The 23,878-nt window shown below is 45.7% G+C and overlaps 1 protein-coding gene across 3 annotated transcripts in view; it reads left to right on the top strand.

Annotated features, from left to right (window-relative positions):
• Nucleotides 1–23,878, top strand: part of ODR4 (odr-4 GPCR localization factor homolog) — a 94,036-nt gene that overhangs the window by 57,769 nt on the left and 12,389 nt on the right. For all 3 annotated transcript variants that reach the window (XM_077277615.1, XM_077277617.1, XM_077277616.1), the window contains 2 exons: nucleotides 1,400–1,484; nucleotides 4,956–5,153. In XM_077277615.1, coding sequence (XP_077133730.1) covers nucleotides 1,400–1,484; nucleotides 4,956–5,153 — 283 coding nt within the window. The remainder of the gene's footprint in view (nucleotides 1–1,399; nucleotides 1,485–4,955; nucleotides 5,154–23,878) is intronic.

Consider the following 23,878-nt stretch of genomic DNA (forward strand, 5'->3'; position numbering starts at 1 on the left):
GTGCAGGTGGGTCCCTGACGGCTCCTCCTTGCTCGCTGACAGTGACTGACAAGTCTCAGATTATGCTGCACTATTGACTAGTAGTGCAGGTGGGTCCCTGACGGCTCCTCCTCGCCCGCTGACAGTGACTGACATCTCTGATTATGCCGCACTATTGAATAGTAGTGCAGGTGGGTCCCTGACGGCTACTCCTCGCCCGCTGACAGTGACTGACAAGTCTCTGATTATGCCGCACTATTGACTAGTAGTGCAGGTGGGTCCCTGACGGCTCCTCCTCCGCTGACAGTGACTGACAAGTCTCAGATTATGCCGCACTATTGACTAGTAGTGCAGGTGGGTCCCTGACTGTCCCTCCGCCCGCTGACAGTGACTGACAAGTCTCTGATTATAAGTGCATGTAGGCTTGTCGGTTAATGTCAGCAGACGAGGAGAAGCTGTCAGGGACCTGTCTGTAGGACTAGTGCACAGCGCGGCTCAGTCCCTGGTGGCTATTAAAAGTATGTTTTTCTTTGAAACGCCACAGCATTACAGAGGCGAACATATATGGTTGCGATACTAAAGCCCACTGTTTGGGCAACATGTATCAGCTGATTGTTCCCTTTAATTCTTCTCTTTTCTCTGCTGTATGTAGAAACAGGAAGTCTCTTTTCCCAGCAGGATTCGTCCCCCTCCTTACTCCTGGCTCAGCTGCTTTGCTTCTTCCACACTTTGTCTTTTCTTGATTGGCAACACTGATCCGAGCACTGCATGAACTCTGCAGCCGCACTCACTCAGTGTTATTGCCAGCTCTCATCATTGGCTCCTGTCTGCCGCACAGCACCAAGTGACTTCTGCAGACAGGAGCCCACACTTCAACACTGAGCACGACTGCAGTGTCCATGCGGAGATGCACCACTGATTGAGTTCATTTGTGCGCTGTCAATCAGGATGGATGTGACAAAGTGGCCAGTATGCAAAATTACTTGAGTGTAAAGGTGCGCAGAGCCCATGGCCGCGCCAAAGGTGCATTGAAGCCCCATTATTTGTATACAAAATTATTATTATTTTTTTATTTTTTACAAGAGGTATGATTTTTATAGGGCTTTAGTCCCCTATATACCATTTAAGTTAACATTTTGGAGGAAACAGACTACCTTTTAAAGAGGCAGCAAACAGAGATACATTGAGAGTAGCAGAGAGGTGTTTCTTCCATTCGGCAGTGGAAATGTTATGTTTTTTTCTTCTTTTTTCATTTGGTTTTATGTTTACCTAAACAAGGAAAAAAATTAATACAAATTTCCATCACTTAAAAATAGGTTTCTTTTTAAATGAGCAGATGCATTTCCAGTAAAGACTTGCAGAAAAAGTCACCTAAAACTTTTTTTTTTTGCTAACTTGTATTTCTTAAATCTTTGTATAGGCAATAAAAAGAGATCTTCTCAATACCTTATCAGACCGTTGTGAAATAATGTTTGAGGATGTTATCCTTAATGGATCCCAGCATGGTAAGTAGTAGCATTTACCACCAATCAAGGAGGATTTTTGGTTCTTACTGTAAAATCTTTTTTGCATAGCCTTCGTTCAGGGACACAGAAGTAAGAGGTAATATGCTGCCACCTGCAGGCTCACACTAAGAACACATCTTGGGGTGTAGACAGCCGTATTTCTAGTACAAGGATCACATCGCAGTGCATGGACTGGCCCGACACCTCTCCTGACCTGAGCGTGACAGTTTGATGTATTTCTATGCAGCTCTCACAGGTCAGGAGAGCCGATGGTCAGTCCAAGGATTGCAATGTGATTTTCGCACGAGAAATACGGCCGTCTGTCTGCCCCATTGAGAAAAAAAGTTGACTCCTTCTCAAAAGCCTACACCTGCCAAGCCAACACCCAGCTATTCAGTTAGTGCTAAAGCAGTAGGAGAAGCAAAACCAAGACCACCCAAGCAAGAAAGGGTGCAGTATCCCCCAATGAAGGCTACGAAAAAGAGATTTTACAGTGGATACCAAAAATCCTGCTTTCTTGGTTGCTTTATTGTGGGACACAGAAACAACAGGACATCCTAAAATAGACCCTGGGTAGGGAAAACTGATAACAATATTGCTGAAGGAAGAGCAGCTATCCCTCAGGTTCCCAGCCACACCGCTCACTGTATCCTACTAACACCTGTATCCATTGGTACAAAGGTAAGAGCTACGCACAGCTGTGTACTGAAGACTGAGCAGCTTCTCTTTTAAATGATGCCTGCATTCATATATCCCGAGAGGCTACTAACACATTGGAGGAGTGAGCCGTGCCCTGGCAGGAGCGCCCTAGCCCGACCTTCCACATTAGCAGATTCAGACCAGCGAGCGATGGTAGTCCTAGAGGCGGCCAGACCTGGGCAAGAGCATGCTGTTATTACCAGCCAGGCATCCAAATGTCTGAAAGGGGCTGTGAGAGACAGAGCTGCCAAGCACTGACCACATTGCAGTGTGTAATGTTATGATCTGGTGACCTTGGAGCCGCATGAAACTTTCTCTGGAGTCGGTGGAACCTGTACTGACCGCAAATCCTGAACTAACACCGCAACTAGAAGTAGCCGTGGGGTGTGCCTAACATACCCTAGACACCTCGGCACAGCCGGAGGACTAAATACCCCTATAGATGGAAATAGGAATGCTACCTTGCCTCAGAGCAGACCCCCAAAGGATAGGCAGCCCCCCACGAATAATGACTGTGAGTAGGAGAAGAATAGACACGCAGGTAGAAAACAGGATTTAGCAAAAGAGGCCACTCTAGCTAAATAGGAAAGGATAGGACAGATTACTAGGCGGTCAGTATTAAAACCCTTCCAAAAATATCCACAGCAGATAATACAAAAAGTTCCACAATCTAACTAAAGACATGGAATGTATATCTGCCACTCCAGAGAATCCAACAAGACTGAGAAAATACTGACACAATCTAAGCTGGAAAAGAAAACACAAAGAATTGCACTGAATTGTGAAGCACATAGCATGTGTGCCACAGGAAAAAAAAACCAGACACTTATCTTTGCTGATTTGGCAGAAAGGCAGGAGGAACCAAGAAGAGGTCCAATACCTCCCAACAACAATTGACAACTGGCAAGGACTAATGAATCCTGCACGCCTAAATACCCCAGTCAGAACTGCAATCAGCAGATACACCTGACCAGGACTGCAACTCAGGGGCAACTGCATTACCACCTACAACCACCGGAGGGAGCCCAAAAGCAGAATTCACAACAGTGTAAGAAGCAAAGTGCCTAAAGGAAGGAGAACAATCTGATAATTAAGGTGAAAGGCTGAGAAGATGCTAGGGAGAAAGGAGGATGACAGCCGTAAGACCGCTAAGTCTTGGAGAAGGAGAGAGACAGATGAAGGCCATCACTCAGAGCTGCACCTGATCAAAGGGATTACGAAGATGAAAAAAATCACCTTTGGAAATGAAAGCGGTGCAGCCTCCATACTGTGGGGACACCCAGCTGGCTGGTGGGAATGCCCCAGAGACACTGGGATGTGCTCAGTGTAAGGAGAGACCCAAGAGCGCTGTACCCACTGCTGGACCACTGATAAAACACTACAAGCTCACAAGAATGAAGTCGCGGGGGAGGCCACAGGGAAAGTCAGCTCAACGCAGGACCAACGCATGGGACCTATTTAGCTGTCTTGAAGAAGCTTGCTGTTGTGGTCCTGAGAGTCCTGGATCCATCTTCTGCTTTATGCTTTGCGTCACACTCTGTGAGGCAGGCGGCAGAAGTCAAAAGGCAAAGGACCGTCCGCCCCAGGTGCCTATCGCTGACTGCGTCAAGGTATAATAGTTCTGCCGTGCCAATGAGAGGGATACAGACTGACAACTGCAGGCCGTGCTCTCTGTCGATTATGGGGGTAAAACAGTGGCCCTCCCCGCTCTGAAAAGACAGAGAGTTTAGTCTCTGCAGGAAAAAAACCGATAAACAATAACGGGCCTGAAAGTCGGACCTGTGTCTGCCTCCAAAGCCAGGCTACGCAGGCTAGCTGGATGTCGGCAGGCAGGTGTAGGCTGTAGGAGGAGACAACTTATTTTTCTCAGATGTTTTCTTAAGGTACCGTCACACTAGGCGATATCGCCAGCAATCCGTGACGTTGCAGCGACCTGGATGGCGATATCGCTGTATTTGACACGCAGCAGCGATCTGGATCCCGCTGTGAAATTGCTGGTCGCTGCTAGAAGGTCTGCACATTATTTGGTCGCTAGGTCGCCGTGTATCGCCGTGTTTGACAGCAAAAGCGACGATACCAGCGATATTTTACACTGGTAACCAGGGTAAACATCGGGTTACTAAGCGCAGGGCCGCGCTTAGTAACCCGATGTTTACCCTGGTTACCAGCGTAAAAGTTAAAAAAACAAACAGCACATACTCACCAGCGCGTCTCCCAGCCTCTGCTTCCTGACACTAAAGCGCCGGCCCTAAACTGAAAGTGAAAGCAACAGCGGTGACGTCACCGCTCTGCTGTTAGGGCCGGAGCTCAGTCAGCGTCAGGATGCAGAGGCTGGGAGACGCGCAGGTGAGCATGTACTGTTTGTTTTTTTAACTTTTACGCTGGTAACCAGGGTAAACATCGGGTTACTAAGCGCGGCCCTGCGCTTAGCAACCCGATGTTTACCCTGGTTACCCGGGGACCTCGGCATCGCTGGTCGCTGGAGAGCGGTCTGTGTGACAGCTCTCCAGCGACCACACAGCGACGCTGCAGCGATCGGCATTGCTGTCGCTATCGCTGCAGCGTCGCTTAATGTGACGGTACCCTTAGGGGCAGCATATTACTCGCTGTTTCTGGGTCCTCAAATGTAGATAAGAGGATAGACAGCTTTAAATGCCCTTTAGACAAATAAAAGTAGCACCTGCTGCAGCTTCTCCACGTTATCTATGCCATAGCTTTGATAAAGCCGTGATCATTTTGTATAACAGTATTATGTTCCATCTTTTTTGTTAGAGTCTGAGAGGGCACTGTGTCCTCTTCCTCAGCGGGTATTTGTTCCCCTTCCTGCCTCTACCATAATGCTCTGTGACTATGTTTTTGGAGATGAATCAGAAGATGACTTACAGAATCGATTTCTTGAGATGCTGGATCTTGAGGTGTATTATAAAACGTTCGTGTTTGTGGAAGAGATGAATAACCGAGACACTCATGGTATGTATCAAAGAGAAATATTGGTAAAGTATTGCAGTTTGCCTACATGTAAAGTAGATTTTTAATCTCGGATAGATCGGTCTATGTAAATTTCTTACCAATACAGTCACCCCTAATATTATTTTTACCCAAAGGAATGTGCACATTCACACTTTTTGGAGCAGAAAATTGAATAGAAACTCCAGAGTTTCAGGAGGATTTGAAGAGTTTCTGCTCAGTTTTCTCTTCTAAAAACTCAATAACAATTGGCATTTAAGGCTGGGTTGACTGGTTTTGTATCCAGTAGGTGTATACATCTTATGCAATGAAGTTTCTTGTTGTTTTATCACAGATCCCAGCAATATGGGTGGTTCTTTTTTCCTATGGGCTCACACTTGATGTCCACCTCTTGTCCACACCCATTGCCCGCCCCTACAATCTTGTTTGCTGCTAACATTTGTGTGGCTTTTAATGTTAAAGGTGCTTTTATATTAAATATATTCTTTCTGGCGAAGCTGTTATAGATTACACTTTTCTGCAGGACAATGATGTAAATGTCTCTGTAGGTCCATTTTTGAGGGATAGGTGGCACAGAGAGTGCTGAACCCCTGAATAGAATTGGCTGTTTGCACATAGACTTTTATTCATTTTTCGCTTTTGCAAGATCAATTTTTTAACTCCTGACATGTCAGTTTTAGAAGTCAACTGTACTCCTCATGAAATTCTGGAGCATCTTTTCTCATAAGTCGTCTGCCTCTGTGAATTGTCTTAATAAATTCAGTAAATTGACAACTGGGCCTTACAAGTTGTAGATGTGTGCTTGTAGCCAATCAGTGCTGACCATGCCAGACTGTGAAAGGACACTCTCTGTGACAAGGGGAATGGTAACACCCAATTGTAAGTTCTTGCATTTTTAGGAGCGACAATGCTTTAGAATTGGTATTTCATTGGAAATGCAAGGAGTTACTAAAACAATAATCAGGATTGGTAACACATGCTATATAATGATAAAATGTGGCTGCAGAGAAGCAGAACGTGACAAATGACCTGCGTGCTTAGTTACCTGATTGGCTTACCCTCTACAATCTCATTGCGGGATGTGAGACATTCAGTTTTCCCTCTAGAAGGTCAGAATGGATCTCACAAGTTACGGCAACGTCTCATAGCTCTGAAGCTGATTCAGTATTTCAGAGTGCAGTGTTTTGCATAGAGCTGATACATTATCTCAAGATATGGCCTCTACTATAGAGATTAAGCTCATACATTATCTCGGGGTACGGCCTCGTATAGAGCTGAAGCTCATACATTATCTCGGGGTGCGGCCTCGTATAGAGCTGAAGCTCATACATTAACTCGGGGTGCGGCCTCTCGTATAGAGCTGAAGCTCATACATTATCTCGGGGTGCGGCCTCTCGTATAGAGCTGAAGCTCATACATTATCTCGGGGTGCGGCCTCTACTATAGAGATTAAGCTCATACATTATCTCAGGGTGCGGCCTCGTATAGAGCTGAAGCTCATACATTATCTCGGGGTGCGGCCTCTACTATAGAGATTAAGCTCATACATTATCTCGGGGTGCGGCCTCTCATATAGAGCTGAAGCTCATACATTATCTTAGGGTGCGGCCTCTCGTATAGAGCTGAAGCTCATACATTATCTCGGGGTGAGGCCTCCTATAGAGCTGAAGCTCATATATTATCTCGGAGTGTGGCCTCTCGTATAGAGCTGAAGCTCATACATTATCTCGGGGTACGGCCTCGTATAGAGCTGAAGCTCATACATTATCTCGGGGTGCGGCCTCTCGTATAAAGTAGAGCTGAAGCTCATACATTATCTCGGGGTGAGGCCTCGTATAGAGCTAAAGCTCATACATTATCTCGGGGTACGGCCTCGTATAGAGCTGAAGCTCATACATTATCTCGGGGTACGGTCTCTCGTATAGAGCTGAAGCTCATACATTATCTTGGGGTGCGGCCTCTCATATAGAGCTGAAGCTCATACATTATCTCGGGGTGTGGCCTCTCATATAGAGCTGAAGCTCATACATTATCTCGGGTGCGGCCTCTCATCTAGAGCTGAAGCTCATACATTATCTCGGGGTGCGGCCTCGTATAGAGCTGAAGCTCATACATTATCTCTGGGTGCGGCCTCTCGTATAGAGCTGAAGATCATACATTATCTCTGGGTGCAGCCTCTCGTATAAAGCTGAAGCTCATACATTATCTCGGGGTGCTGCCTCTTGTATAGAGCTGAAGCTCATACATTATCTCGGGGTACGGCCTCGTATAGAGCTGAAGCTCATTCATTATCTTGGGGTGCGGCCTCGTATAGAGCTGAAGCTCATACATTATCTCGGGGTACGGCCTCGTATAGAGCTGAAGCTCATACATTATCCCGGGGTGCGGCCTCATATAGAGCTGAAGCTCATACATTATCCCGGGGTACGGCCTCGTATAGAGCTGAAGCTCATACATTATCTCGGGGTGCGGCCCTCGTATAGAGCTGAAGCTCATACATTAACTCTGGGTGCGGCCTCTCGTATAGAGCTGAAGCTCATACATTATCTCTGGGTGCGGCCTCTCATATAGAGCTGAAGCTCATACATTATCTCGGGGTGCGGTCTCTCATATAGAGCTGAAGCTCATACATTATCTCGGGGAGCGGCCTCTTGTATAGAGCTGAAGCTCATACATTATCACGGGGTGCGGCCTCATATAGAGCTGAAGCTCATACATTATCTCGGGGTGCGGCCTCATATAGAGCTGAAGCTCATACATTATCTCTGGGTGCGCCTCGTATAGAGCTGAAGCTCATACATTATCTCGGGGTGCGGTCTCTCATATAGAGCTGAAGCTCATACATTATCTCGGGGAGCGGCCTCTTGTATAGAGCTGAAGCTCATACATTATCACGGGGTGCGGCCTCATATAGAGCTGAAGCTCATACATTATCTCGGGGTGCGGCCTCATATAGAGCTGAAGCTCATAAAATTATCTCGGGATGCGGTCTCTCATATAGAGCTGAAGCTCATACAATTATCTCGAGGTGCGGTCTCTTGTATAGTGCTGAAGCTGATGCATATCTCCGGGTGCGGCCTCTTACAGAGCTGAAGCTCATACATTATCTCGGGGTGCGTTCTATCGTATAGAGACGAAGCTGGTACATTATTTCAGGGTGTGACATCTTGTATAGAGCTGAAGTTGATGTGTATCTCGGGATGCGACACCTTGTATAAAGCTGAAGAAGATAAATTGTACAGCATCTTGTATAGAGCTGAAGCTAATAAATTACCTTGGTTTGCAGCATCTCATATAGAATAAGGCTGATACTTTTTGAGGCTAGACGTCTTGTATACAGCTGAACATGATGCATTATCTCAGGGTGCGGCCTCTTGTATAGAGCTGAGGCTGATACTTTATCCTGGGGTGAGGTCACAATTGCATCTCGGGTCATTACTGATCCTTATTGCAGTATAATGTTTCCTCCTGAGTTCTTTATTCTGGTATCTCACAGGGAAGTGGTTTCGCACTGTGCAATGCCCCGAACCACCCACTGAGCAAAGCCCCGAACCACCCACTGAGCAAAGCCCCGAACCACCCACTGTGCAAAACCCCGGACCACCCACTGAACAAATCCCCGGACCACCCACTGTACAAAACCCCAGACCACCCACTGTACAGTGGCTATGTACAGTGGGTGGTCCAGGGCTATGTACAGTGGGTGGTCAGGGGCTATGTACAGTGGGTGAAGAACAGATCTACATTTTGATCTAGGCGACTCCTTACTTGCCTGATCAATCTTGTAAATGTAAATTACTCGCGTCCTCACCATGCAGAGCACTCACCTCTCCGTCCTCACCATGCAAAACACTCACCACTCCATCCTCACCATGCAGAACACTCATCTCTCCGTTCTCACCATGCAGAACACTCACCACCTCATCCTCACCATGCAGAACACTCACCACTCCATCCTCACCATGCAGAACACTCACCTTTCCGTCCTCACCATACAGAACACACACCTCTCCATCCTCACCATGCAGAACACACACCTCTCCATCCTCACCATGCAGAACACACAACACTCAGTCCTCACCATGCAGAACACTCACATCTCTGTCCTCACCATGCAGATCACTCACCACTCCGTCCTCACCATGCAGAACACTCACCACTCCATCCTCACCATGCAAAACACACAACACTCAGTCCTCACCATGCAGAACACACAACACTCCGTCGTCACCATGCAGAGCACACAACACTCCGTCCTCACCATGTAGAACACTCACCACTCCATCCTCACCATGCAGAACACACAACACTCAGTCCTCACCATGCAGAACACACAACACTCCGTCCTCACCATGTAGAACACTCACCACTCCGTTCTCACCATGCAGAACACTCACCACTCCGTCCTCACCATGCAGAACACTCACCACTCCGTCCTCACCATGCAGAACACACACCTCTCCATCCTCACCATGCAGAACACTCACCACTCCGTCCTCACCATGCAGAACACTCACCACTCTGTCCTCACCATGCAGAACACACACCTCTCCATCCTCACCATGCAGAACACTCACCACTCCGTCCTCACCATGCAGAACACTCACCACTCCGTCCTCACCATGCAGAACACACACCTCTCCGTCCTCACCATGCAGAACACACAACACTCTGTCCTCACCATGCAGAACACACAACACTCTGTCCTCACCATGCAGAACACACAACACTCCGTCCTCACCATGCAGAGCACACAACACTCCGTCCTCACCATGTAGAACACTCACCACTCCGTCCTCACCATGCAGAACACACACCTCTCCGTCCTCACCATGCAGAACACACACCTCTCCGTCCTCACCATGCAGAACACACAACACTCTGTCCTCACCATGCAGAACACACAACACTCCGTCCTCACCATGCAGAACACACAACACTCTGTCCTCACCATGCAGAACACACAACACTCCGTCCTCACCATGCAGAGCACACAACACTCCGTCCTCACCATGCAGAGCACACAGCACTCCGTCCTCACCATGTAGAACACTCACCACTCCGTTCTCACCATGCAGAACACTCACCACTCCGTCCTCACCATGCAGAACACTCACCACTCCGTCCTCACCATGCAGATCACACACCTCTCCATCCTCACCATGCAGAACACTCACCACTCCGTCCTCACCATGCAGAACACTCACCACTCCGTCCTCACCATGCAGAACACACACCTCTCCGTCCTCACCATGCAGAACACACAACACTCTGTCCTCACCATGCAGAACACACAACACTCTGTCCTCACCATGCAGAACACACACCTCTCCATCCTCACCATGCAGAACACTCACCACTCCGTCCTCACCATGCAGAACACACAACACTCCGTCCTCACCATGCAGAACACACAACACTCCGTCCTCACCATGCAGAACACTCACCACTCAGTCCTCACCATGCAGAACACACAACACTCCGTCCTCACCATGCAGAACACACAACACTCCGTCCTCACCATGCAGAACACACTCCTCTCCATCCTCACCATGCAGAACACACAACACTCCGTCCTCACCATGCAGAACACACTCCTCTCCATCCTCACCATGCAGAACACACAACACTCCGTCCTCACCATGCAGAACACACAACACTCCGTCCTCACCATGCAGAACACACAACACTCCGTCCTCCCATGTTTTGACTTTTAGAAACCACCACTCCAAATATAAGAATAGCGGAAAGTCACTGACTCTCACCACATAACTGGAGTTATTACACCCACATCCTGTGGAAAGTCTGCATCCACTAGAAAGGTTTCCAGACCGTCAGCGGCCTCTTCGTGATATGTCAGAGCCTGATGTAAGGCTTAGTGTTCCTGCGGTCGTGTGAGCAGATGTATTGCATAACACAACCAGCTGAATGTTCTTTTTCCAGAGTTTACTTTTTCATGTAAACTTTTCATTTAAGTTAGATTTGTTTATTTCTAATTCACTTTATTCTTATTTACCATGAAAAACAAGCTCTGGCTAAATGGAAACACGTGTTCAGTGACCTTTTGTCAGTTTGTCTTCTGTTATGTGTAGTGGTTACAGCCGCTGTGGAGTGGCTACTGTAAGATGCAGAACTTTCCATATAGAACCGTAGTGTTTACCCAGTAATGTCATTACGTGCGGTACCAAGGCTCTGTATCATTAACTCCGACTCACATTGTGGTATCCCGTCTCACACTGATGATATGTGTGGGTTAGTGGTGGAAGCCTCTGTAATTATTTATGATAGGTTTCAGCTCATTTAGACCCCCCTCCCTTAAAGAAGCCCTGTGCTTCCGCCTGCCTATTGGCATAGACTGAAGAATGCCCCCTCATACATTACACAGGCATTCCAGGAATTCACCAACGCTTGGTAACCCTGTCTAAGGCTCTGTTCACATGTGTAGTTATGTCTGGATTTATTCTCTGTTTTTAGAAGCATAAAAACAAAAATATAATGTTAATATAATGTTCATTTCCAAGTCCCACTCATTTGAATGTGTCTTAAAATATCCTTCATTTGCATCAGTTCTGTCTGTGTATTTTTGAAAAAAAAAATCTGCCTCAACACATGGGTATTCCCTAACAAACAGCCAATCCCCACATGTATTCAGGCTGTTTAACCGCCACAAATCTTGCAGCTGTAGGCGCTGGCACATAATATACAAGCACGCCCAAGAGGTTCAGATAACACCCGGCCGTGCTTAGATAAGACCTTATCCGAGCACATATGCTCATCACTAGTCGTGTCTAACTTAGGCTAGTTTCACATTTGCGTTTAAATCCGCAGCGTTTAATCCGCATCCGCAAGTGGTGGAAAAAACGCATATAAACGCGTACAAATGCGGCGTTTTTTAGACGCATGCGGTAACGCATGCATTTTAAAAAACGCCGCGTTTATATGCGTTTTTTCCTGCGTTTGCGCTTTTGGTGCGCATGATGAGAAATTTCACAAGAGAAAAATCAAGATAACCAGACACCGCCAATGGGACTACAGAGGGCGTGTATTATGGGATTTCTTTATATAGACCCCTGAACAGCTGTAATCTTCAGATTTTGCTCCTGTATCCTGTTTCATGATGGATATTCGCATGGAGAGCTTTTATTTCAATCTGGATTTAAGCATCAAGCTGTTTCTTGCCTGTGCTTTTGCTTGGGAGCAAGACATAAATCGCGAAAGATGGAGAAGGAGACAACGTAGGCGTTTTTGGAGACACCCCATTATCGAACTACGTGAGAGCCGTGGAGCCTATCACACGCTGTATGGCAAGCTTAATGCCAACCCGGAGAAATTCCAGGAATACACACGAATGTCGCAAGACTCATTCCGGGATTTGCTTTCTCGTGTCCAAGGAGCCATATGGAGACAGGACACCCAGCTCCGTAGAGCGATTCCACCGGAGGAACGTCTGCTGGTTACATTAAGGTATGTTCCAAATCTAAACCAATGACAGTCCAAATTTTGTGTTTTCTGACATGTATGTTTTGGGTATTTTCCTTTCTTTCTTTAGCGTAACCACACCATAAATAGAATAGTTTGTAATTTTTGGGGGGTTTCTTTTTCTTACAGATTTCTGGCAACCGGAGAGAGTTTATCATCCCTCCACTTCCAATACCGTCTTGGAATATCCACCCTGTCCGGAATAGTTGCGGACACCTGTCGGGCTTTGTGGAATGTACTCCGGGATGAGTTTATACCCCTACCCACCGTCGACATGTGGCTTGAAATTTCAGAAAAATTCTGGAGTGTGTGTGATTCCCCAGCTGTTTAGGAGCGGTGGATGGAAAGCACATCCGCATTATCAAACCTGCCAGAACAGGATCGGAGTATTTCAACTATAAAAAATATTTTTCTGTTGTGCTCATGGCAATAGCTGATGCGAACTGTCGCTTCATCGCCGTGGACATTGGAGCATTTTTTCCGTGGCAACGATTCCCAGACTTTCAAGAACTCGGATATGGGCCGCCGTGTGTATGGCAAAAATTTCAATTTTCCCCCGCCACAACCTCTCCCCAACACTCAAGGTCCACCGATGCCATTTGTTATGGTTGGGGATGAGGCCTTTCAGATGTGTGAAAACCTACTGAAGCCCTATTCCAGTCGGGACTTGAACCACACTAGAAGGATCTTTAACTACAGACTGACCAGGGCCCGAAGAACAGTAGAGTGTACCTTTGGCATTCTGGTCGCTAAATGGCGCATTCTTGCAACAGCCATAAATCTAAAAGTGGAAACAGTCGATGAGGTGGTCAAAGCCTGTGTGGTTCTGCACAACTATATAATGGCTAAGGAGCGGCCCAACATTGAACTGGATGAACCAGTTGCACACCCACTGCCCGATTTCCAGCATCACCCGCTGCGGTCAACTGCAGTAGTTGGTCACATGCGGGACCAATTTGCTGCCTTTTTTGATTCTGATATTGGACGTGTGTCATGGCAATGTTGTGTAAATGTCCTGTTGTAATTCGATCTGTACCAGTAATTTGCTGCAATGATAATAATATTTCTCATTAATAAACTTTAGTTTTGGTTGTGTTGACCGTGTCTCCTATGTTTTTCCTCTACAAACCAAGGCTGTCCTAAAACTAGCATTATTTGATCTGTATTTAATATCAGTATTTGTAATCCAAAACCAGGAGTGGGTGATAACGGCTGAGGTGCTAGTTAATATGTTAATATCATAATTTACCTCTAATTGTTCCACTCCTTGTTTTGGCTTACAAATACTGATATACAACACTGGCCACATACTGCTAGTAATGTTGCTTTATTGGTAAGCTTGTTGACGTCATTGCGTCCTGATTCTGTTCTGCTGTATCCATTGGACACAGACTGAAGAGACAATGACTGTCACACTAAAGAGATCTATAGTCATCAAGTCAGGTGTCAGAAATAATGAATTCATGATGCACATATAAGCTTCATGAATTCACTACTTCTGACACCTGTGCAGGTGAGCATAGATATGCAGTGTGTGACCACCATCGTCCCTTCACTTTGTGTGTAATAGATTATGTACACAGAAGAGAAAATGGAGGTTATACAAGGCAGTTCTCTACTCACCAGGTCAGGTGTCCCAACTAATGAGTTTTTTGACACCTAACCTGTTCAGTAGAGTTCTGCACTGTATGTCCGCCATTTTCTCTTCAGACTGCCACACTAGTCACAGACAAAGCAGAAAGAAGAGATTATGGAGATAATACAAGTATACATTTTTTGGCCCACCTCATATCTCTATACTAAAAACACAAAACTGCAGTATTTTTTTTTTTATAATTACTGGAGATATGATGTGGCCAAAAAATAGTGTGTGGCGAAGTTTCTTATTTGGCGCACGGTGTGTGTTGCCGGCGGCAGACACAATAAACCAAACATAATTGGGGCAAAAAAAATTGTATTTATTTTTTAACAACAATAATATTTATTTAACTGCGCCGGCTTGGGGTAGAGTGATGTAAACTGGGGGTGTGAAGCACTGGGGCCTGGCTAACCGTGGACGACGCAGAGGTGGCAGGAGAAGGGGCAATGAAACTAGTAGGGTCCGGAAGTTCGGGGGATGGGGCTTGACACATGAGAGGCTTGAGACGCACTGGAAGGGTGAGACAAACCTGACACTATAGACACATTGGGAGGTGAAGGGGGAGGAATACTAAGAGACCTCTTTTTTTGTTGTTTTTTTTTTGGGGGGGGGGGTTTGCCGTGTCCTGGGAAGCCTTGGTGGGCTCATATGGCGTGGCTGGGTGACCTGCCAGAGTCCATAGTGCTCGTAGAGCGTGCAGCCATGCCAGAGTCCATAGTGCTCGTAGAGCGTGCAGCCATGCCAGAGTCCATAGTGCTCGTAGAGCGTGCAGCCATGCCAGAGTCCATAGTGCTCGTAGAGCGTGCAGCCATGCCAGAGTCCATAGTGCTCGTAGAGCGTGCAGCCATGCCAGAGTCCATAGTGCTCGTAGAGCGTGCAGCCATGCCAGAGTCCATTGTGCTCGTAGAGCGTGCAGCCAAGCCAGAGTCCATAATGCTCGTAGAGCGTAAGGCCATGCCAGAGTCCATAGTGCTCGTAGAACTTGCAGCCATGCAAGATTCCATAGCGCTTGTAGAGCGTAAGGCCATGCCAGGGTCCTGCTGCATCGTGGTGGTGGCGGTACGCAAGTCCATGTCAGGGTCCTGCTGCATCGTGGTGTCAGTGGAGGAGGTCCAAGCAGGAGCAGCGGTTGTCATGGTGGTGGCGGTGGGATGTCCAACTGCACTCGGTATGGTGGTGGTGCTGTAGTGGTGTCCGGCAGTGCTAGGAATAGAGGTGGCCGTGCAGTGGTATGCAGCAGAGGTCGGCATTGAGGTTAATCGTGACAGTGAAGGCACAGGTGGATATGCCGACACTGTCTGCTGGAAATACCGACTCTGCTGCATAGCCTGCACGTAAGCAGCATTGCAGGCCTGCATGACACTCAGCTGGAGATCAGGAGTAAGCTGTTCCGACATGCCCTGCTCAATTTGGTTAAAAAAATGATGTGCTGGCCTCTGGAGGTCGGCTTTCACTTGGTCAAGGCTTTTGGTGACCTCCTGGATACGTGCATTCAAGAGGTTATGTGAAATATCCATTTGGTCACCCAAAGCCTTGATTGCTTCGTGTAAAACCGAGCTCAAGTGCAAAAACTCGGGCATGAGTGACCTGTCCGATGCCCTCTGCCGCTGCCGGGAGGAGCCAAAAAAAAAGGGGTAGTGGAAGAGGACTGCGAAAGGGGAAGACCTAATGGACCAGCTCCCTGTTGTCCAGTTAGTGTGGAAGGCCCACTTGCTGCAGCGCTGCTGGATGGCTGGGATGGGTCCGTGGCTGTCGGATGAAGGACCGCTCCAGAACCTGGGCCAACAGTTGTGCTCCATGTGCTGTGAAAAAAGGAAAAAGAAAATTAATACCAAAAATTAACCAGACGCAAAATCCTGTGGAATAGAAAAATACAGATTATGGTAATACAATACAACCTAATGCACATGATAAATACTTACGTTCTCTGGGCAAGGACCGGTCTTAAAAATGCCAGAACTCAATAGTATTTGTATCTTCTGATCCTTGCTCCTGAACCACTGGGAACACTGCTCTCTTGACGCAGGTCCTTGTTGAAGCAGTCCTTCATCGATCGCCAACGTGTTTTGACTTTGGCCACTGTTAAAAAAAAAAATATATATATATATATGGTCAGAAAAAGGACTTTTGGCCGTGCTCACACAACTGTGTGTGATCACAGAAACTCCTGACTGTTTCTTTCATCACACACAGTCGAGTGAGCACGGCCAAGGTCTCTGCTGCTTCATACTGCAGTGCAATACTTACCAAATGCATTTCGGACCCGAGTTGGGGCGTTGTCCCAGCCATCCCACATCTCTTTGGTCACCTCATTCCATAGGCGCCGGATCGTGACGTTGTTTGAGTGCAGTGGATCCCGGGTGTCCCACAACGGGACTCGCTCCTGGACCAGGGAGATGAGGAGGTCATTTTCAATTAGGTCATCCTCCCGTTGTGGAACCTAAAAATTAAATAAAGTCATTAAAGTTTAGTGAATTAACATAAGGAAAAAAAAGAAAAAAAATGCTGAGAAATGGCATGAATAGGAAAGTCAACATACAAAAGGATTCCAGAAGAAAAAAGTTAATAGGAATGGAAAGAAAAGAAGATTCTAGAATATTACACTGAGGATACAGTAAACAGTCAGCCTTGTATACATACCCGCTGCCATCTTTCCACCCGACCTTGAGTCCGCTGCTCCTGCCCAGTCTGTGCCGCAGTTGAAGAAGAGCTCTAAAGAAATGAAAAATTCAAATTGTCACATGTGTAGATGTGACAGTGAATACTTACCAATCTGACGAGGCAAATACTCACCTCACTGACATGCTCCACTTCCGACGGCCCAGGACGAAACTCCTCATCAGAAGAAGAAGCAGAAGACATTCTGATGCATGCAGAAAGAAAGAAATGCAAGAAATTAGGACATGTAGAGACAGAAAATAGAAAGTAAAGGCATTGGCTAGGATATACTCACATTGTTCAGTGTCTTGTTTTCCTCCAAGATGTAGCCTGTGTCTCGTCTGCTTCAGTGTCTGCTGAGTAGTGACCTGCAAATGTCCACTCCCTCCCTTTATCACCTTGTATGTGGGGGGTGACTAATTAGTGTCTAGACATGTTTTTCTCTGGTGCAACGCATGCGTTCACAAACGCAAGCAAACGCATGTGCTTGTGAACGCATGCGTTCATATAGACAGCAATGCGTTTTTTTGCCGCAATGTTTGCGCAATCGACCGCATGTGTTTCCAGGAGGCAAATTGACGCCTCTAAAAATTACTACATGTTGCATTTGCGCACCAAGCCACAAACGACGAAACGACGCATGCGTTGTCAAACGCGGCAAAACGTGAAAATTCAAAATCGCATGCGTCTCTAATGTTAAATATAGGAATACACAACGCATGCGGATATATGCGGTAGAAACGCTGCGGACACAACCGCAAATGTGAAACTAGCCTAACATGTTAGGTTTCTATGAGGAGGTGAGTGCAAATCTGGATGTTGATGATGCAGCTGATGTGATTTATCTGGACTTTGCAAAGGCATTTCATACTGTTCCACATAACAGCCTTATACTCAACAAAAATTGAGACAAAAAAATTAGACCGAAATGGATACAAAATGAAGGTCCTGGTCTGGCGCTTCCCATCTTCTTCGATGCCGCCCTGTTCCTGTTGCTTCATCGCTCGCCGGCATTCCGCCCCTGCGCAGGAGTACTTATCTGCCCTGTTGAGGGCAGTGCAAAGTACTGCAGTGCGCAGGTGCTGGGAAAGGTTAGTGTCACGATCCAGGTTTGGATCTGTGGCAGATCTGGTTTCCCTCAGATTAAAACCTTTTTTCCTTTCAGGTCATCGGGGGTTAATGCCGTTTTCCTTCCCCGGTGGCTGCTGGTTTTATTGCATTGCTGCTGTGTCAGCTGATGTTGGTGACCACTCCCACCATCCTTCTAAAGGTCACCTGATGCATCAGCTGACTGTTGGTTATACAGGTCCTTCTGGAGATCAACTAAGTTGGAGAAAGAGCTTGCTGAGTGCTGCCGTTCTTCAGCTGAATTCTTATCTGGTGCCTTAGCTTTCTCTGCTGCAATGCACCGAACAGCAGACGAAGTGTGGAGTTTATTGTTTCTTTGTCCCTTTGTTGTGTAACATCGCCTGTGTTGTGTAACTTCCCCTGTGTTGTATTAGTGCAGAGGTGGGACCAGTGCTCTCACCTGCCAATTCCCTACTTACGGATAGGTGCAGGGCGAGTGAGGGCTGAGGTATCCAGCTCGGCGACAGGTTGAAAGAACCTGTATAGGGACGTCAGGAAGATTAGGGCACATCCTTAGGAGAGTTCAGGAGGTGTCCATTTCCCCGTTCCCTATCATAGAGCCCACCGTTGTTTAAGTGTCCCCTGTGTACCCTTGTGTGTGTTTCGCCGTTTTGTGAGCGACCACACGTTGGGTCGTGTCACGCCAGGACAGTCACTTCGTGACAGTTAGAGAGGCCCAGCGCCTGCGCACTGCAGTACTTTGCTCTGCCCTCAACCGGGCAGATGAGTATGCCTGCGCAGGAGTGCCGATGCTGGGGAACAGGCAATGAAGCAACAGGAAGGGGCATCGCAAGAACATGGGAGTTGCCTGACCAGGACCTGCAACACCCATTGGACCGGACCGTCCCCTTGGGTGAATATAATAAAACTTATTTTTCTTATCTTTCAGGTCAGACCGGGGGCTTATCTACAGCATTATAGAATGCTGTAGATAAGGCCTGAAAGGCGGAGGACGCATTTTATATCGGCCAAAACTGCTGACAGGTTCCCTTTAAATGCCGCTGTCAACCTCTGACAGCAGCATTTATCATGTTCTTCCAGCAATCGTGCCAGAAATCCGCCCATCAGTGACCCCCGTCACATGATTGCGGATCACTGATAGGTTGACATGACACCCAGAGGTCTGCTGGAGACCTCTATGGTTATCACTGCCGGATTGCTATGAGAATCACCCGGTGATGGGTGTTCATAACAAGAGAGATATTCTGCTACATAGAGGCGATCTGATCATCGCCTGTATGTAGCAGAGCCCATTGGATTATGCCAGCTTCTAGCCTCCTATGGAGACTATGTCAAAAGTAAAAAAAATATTTTTAAAAATATAAAAAAATATATAAAAGTTCAAATCACCCCCCTTATTGCCCCATTCAAAATAAAACAATAAAAAAATACACATATATTGGTATCGTCGCTTTCAAAATCGCCCCATTCAATAAAAAAAGGATTAACGTGATTGCTAACTGGTGTAGCAAGGAAAAAGTCAAACCGCCAGAATTACGTTTTTTGGTTGCCGCAACATTGCATTAAAATGCAATAACGGGCGATCAAAAGATCGTATCTGCACCAAAATGGTATCAATAAAAACGTCAGCTCTGCACGCAAAAAATAAGCCCTCACCCGACCACGAGATCACGAAAAGTGGAGATGCTACCGGTATCAGAAAATGGCGCAATTTTTTTTTTAGCATAGTTTGGAATTTTTTTCACCAGTTATGGAAAAAAAAAAGAACCTAGAGATGTTTGGTGTCTATGAACTAGTAATGACCTGGAGAATCAAAATGGCAGGTCAGTTTTAGCATTTAGTGAACCTGTAAAAAAGCAAAACAAAAACAAGTGTGGGATTGCACTGTGTTTTTGCAATTTCACCGCACTTGGAATTTTTTTCTCGTTTTCTAGTACACGACATGGTAAAACCAATGGTGTCGTTCAAAAGTACAACATGGTTACATGACTTACAGCGGGTGAAATTAATATTGAACACGTCACCAATTTTCCAATTAAATATATTTGTAAAGGTGCTATTGATATGAAATGCTCATCAGATGCCGATATCAACCCATCCAACCCAACAAAAACATCAAATCATAGATGTACATAAATTATGTGTAATAATGAGAAATGACGCAGAGAAAATGTATTGAACACATGAAGAAAGAGAGGCGCAAAAAGCCATGGAAAGTCATGACACCGGCTGAAATCTATCAGTAATTAGAAAGCATCCTGCCACTTAGCGAAAAATAATATCGGCTGGTTCAACTAATGGCCTATAAAAAGGTGTCTTATTACCAAGGTGCCACACAAGGAAACAACGAACATCTCATGATGGGTAAAACTAGTGAGTTGTTTTTAGACCTTATTGTTGCAAAACATACTGATGGCATTGGTTGCAGAAGAATTTCTCAACTACTAAAGCTTCTTGGGAACTCTGTTTAGGCCACAATCTGAAAGTGGAAAGAAAATCATTTCACCATAAACCGGCCTCGACCAGTTGCTCCCTCAAGATTTCAGTCAGTGAAAAAAGGAGTGAAAAGAATTATCAGAAGAGTTGTCCAATAGCCAAGGATTATCTGTGGAGATCTACAGAAAGACCTGGAATCAGCAGGTGCAATTGTTTCAAAGAAAACTGTAAGTAATGCACTCAGCCGCCATGAACTGTATGCACGCACACCATGCAGGACTCCATTGCTGAACAAAAAGCATGTTCAAGCGTGTTTAAAGCTTGCTCCACAACATTTAGACAAGCCTGTGAAATACTGGTAGAATATAGTCTGGTCAGATGAGAACAAAATTTAACTCTTTGGATGTCATAATACACACCATGTTTGGAGACCAAAAGGCAGTGCATATAACCCCAAAAGCACCATATCAACAATGAAGTTTGGAGATGGGAACATCATGGTGTGGGCCTGTTTTTCAATATATGGCACTGGCAAACGAGCATGAACATTTCAGCAAGAAAATAAACCCAAACACACAGCGAAGTAAACTCTCAATTGGATTCAGAGAATGAAAGTCACGATACCTGAATCCAGTAGAAAACATATGGAAGGAACTAAAGCTCAGAGTTCATAGCAGCCCACAGAACCTTCAGGGTTTGAAGTGTGTGTCTGTGTGTGTGTGTGTGTGTGTAAGAATCGGCTAAAATCACACCTGAGCAATGCATGCAACTAGTTTCTCCATAAACGTAACCCCGTCTAATGTACAGCACCATGGAATTAATGGTGCTAGATAAATAAATAATAATAATTTTTAAAAAAGGAGGCGTCTTGAAGCTGTCATCACCAAGAAAGGCTTTTGTACGAAGTATTAATTACATTTCAATAAGTGTGTTTAATACTTTTTCCCAGTGTAATTTCTCATTATTACACATATCTTAATTTATGGACTTCTATGATTTGATTTATTTGCCTATGTAGATTGGATGGGTTGTTACCGACATCCTGTGAGTAGTTCATGTAAATAGCACCTTTAGAAATATATTTACTTAGAAATTTGGTGGCATGTTCAATTCTTATTTCACCCGCTGTACATGTGCTGAGTCAGCATACACCACCTCACTGCTTCATGCGTTGTGCTGATGGGACGAAGCTTCATCAAGGAAGGACTTTTTTCAAAATGTCTCAGTCGGCATGTTGTCCAGATGTGTTTCCAGGTAGAGAAGAAAATGCTGTGCATGTTTACCTCACATTTGCACCACATTTCTCCCAAATTACTACAAGTGCTTAGTAAGTCAGTAGAAATGGACATTTCTGGAAAAATTCTATTTTTAGTTAGATTTAGACATTTTCCAGAAATACACATTTCTACTGACTTACAAAGCATTTGTAGTAATCTGGGAGAAATGTGACTGCAGATATGAGGCAGATGCGTCATATGACAGTAGGGGTCATTGAGGATTTAGGGGGGGCTGGGATATGCAAGGAACCTAGGGAGATGAGTAGGAGTAACAAATGTCTGCAGGCAAATGCAAAAAGTTTCGCAAACATAATGAATGAACTAGAGACTCTTATGACGGTCACAGAATACGATGTGGTGGGCATTACGGAAACCTGGTTGGACGAAAGCCATGACTGGCGAACAAACGTAGAGGGTTACACTACATTTAGAAAGGACAGGAAAGACAAAAAGGTGTATTTCCATAAAATCCAACATAAGACTTCTGCTCAATGATGACATTGGGGGCGCTGCGACAATGTAGAGTCGGTGTGGGTAAATGTACATGGGGATGGCAATAATGGAAAGCTGATAATTGGAGTTTGCTACAAGCCTCCTAATATGGCTGAACAGGTAGAGGATGAAATGCTGCAACAAATTAAAAAGGCAGCAAATAATAATGGGGTCCTTATGATGGGGGATTTTAACTATCCAGATATTCAGTGGGACATAGAATCTTCTGCTTGTGCTAGAAGCTTCTTATCCTCCATTCAGGACAATTACCTCCATCAGCTGGTAGATGAACCGACCAGGGGAGGTAATCTGCTGGATCTGGTTCTGTCAAATAGACCAGATACTCCCTGATCTGGCGATCAGAAATTGTATTTGAGAAGCAGTGACCATAATATGGTAAGTTTCAATTGTCATATAGTACCCTGAGAATAGGGAATATAAAAGGGACAGCACCACTCAGGATCTAAGTGCAATTTTAAAAATATCACAAATAAAAGTGCAAAGCTGATGCACTCACCAAACTGAGGTTGAAGGGACAGCGTATTGGCTGGGGGAGTGTCCCAAACCAAGATCCTAGTTACTCGGTCTGCTGCATGGCTCCTGGTCAACGGGGCGATCTAGATCCATCTTGGATGTACACTGCGTGCAGAATTATTAGGCAAGTTGTATTTTAGAGGATTATTTTTATTATTGATCAACAACTATGTTCTCAATCAACCCAAAAGACTCAGAAATATCAAAGCTTAATATTTTTGAAAGTTGGAGTGGGGTTTTTTTTAGATTTGGCTATCTTAGGAGGATATCTGTTTGTGCAGGTAACTATTACTGTGCAGAATTATTAGACAACTTAAACAAGTGAGATGGGAATATATTTGGTTATTATTATTTTCACCAGGTAAACCAATATAACTGCACACAATTTAGAAATAAACATTTCTAACATGCAAAAACAAAACCCCAAAAAATTGGTGACCAATATAGCCACCTTTCATTATGATGACACTCAACAGCCTTCCATCCATAGATTCTGTCAGTTGCTTGATCTATTTACGACCAACATTGCGTGCAGCAGCCACCACAGCCTCCCAGACACTGTTCCGAGAGGTGTACTGTTTTCCCTCCCTGTAGATCTCACATTTTATGAGGGACCACAGGTTCTCTATGGGGTTCAGATCAGGTGAACAAGGGGGGCCATGTCATTATTTTTTCTTCTTTGAGACCTTTACTGGCCAGCCACGCTGTGGAGTAGTTGTAGGCATGTGATGGAGCATTGTCCTGCATGAAAATCATGTTTTTCATGAACGATACCAACTTTTTCCTGTACCACTGCTTGAAGAAGTTGTCTTCCAGAAACTGGCAGTAGGTCTGGGAGTTGAGCTTCACTCCATCCTCAACCCGAAAAGGTCCCACAAGTTCATCTTTGATGATACCAGCCCATACCAGTACCCCACCTCCACCTTGCTGGTGTCGGAGTGGAGCTCTCTGCCCTTTACTGATCCAGCCTCTGGCCCATCAAGAGTCACTCTCATTTCATCAGTCCATAAAACCTTTGAAAAGTCTGTCTTAAGATATTTCTTGGCCCAGTCTTGACATTTTATCGTATGTTTCTTGTTCAAAGGTGGTCGTTTTTCAGCCTTCCTTACCTTGGCCATGTCCCT

Source organism: Ranitomeya variabilis, chromosome 8, assembly GCF_051348905.1.
Source record: "Ranitomeya variabilis isolate aRanVar5 chromosome 8, aRanVar5.hap1, whole genome shotgun sequence".
NCBI classification, from domain to species: Eukaryota; Metazoa; Chordata; class Amphibia; order Anura; family Dendrobatidae; genus Ranitomeya; species Ranitomeya variabilis.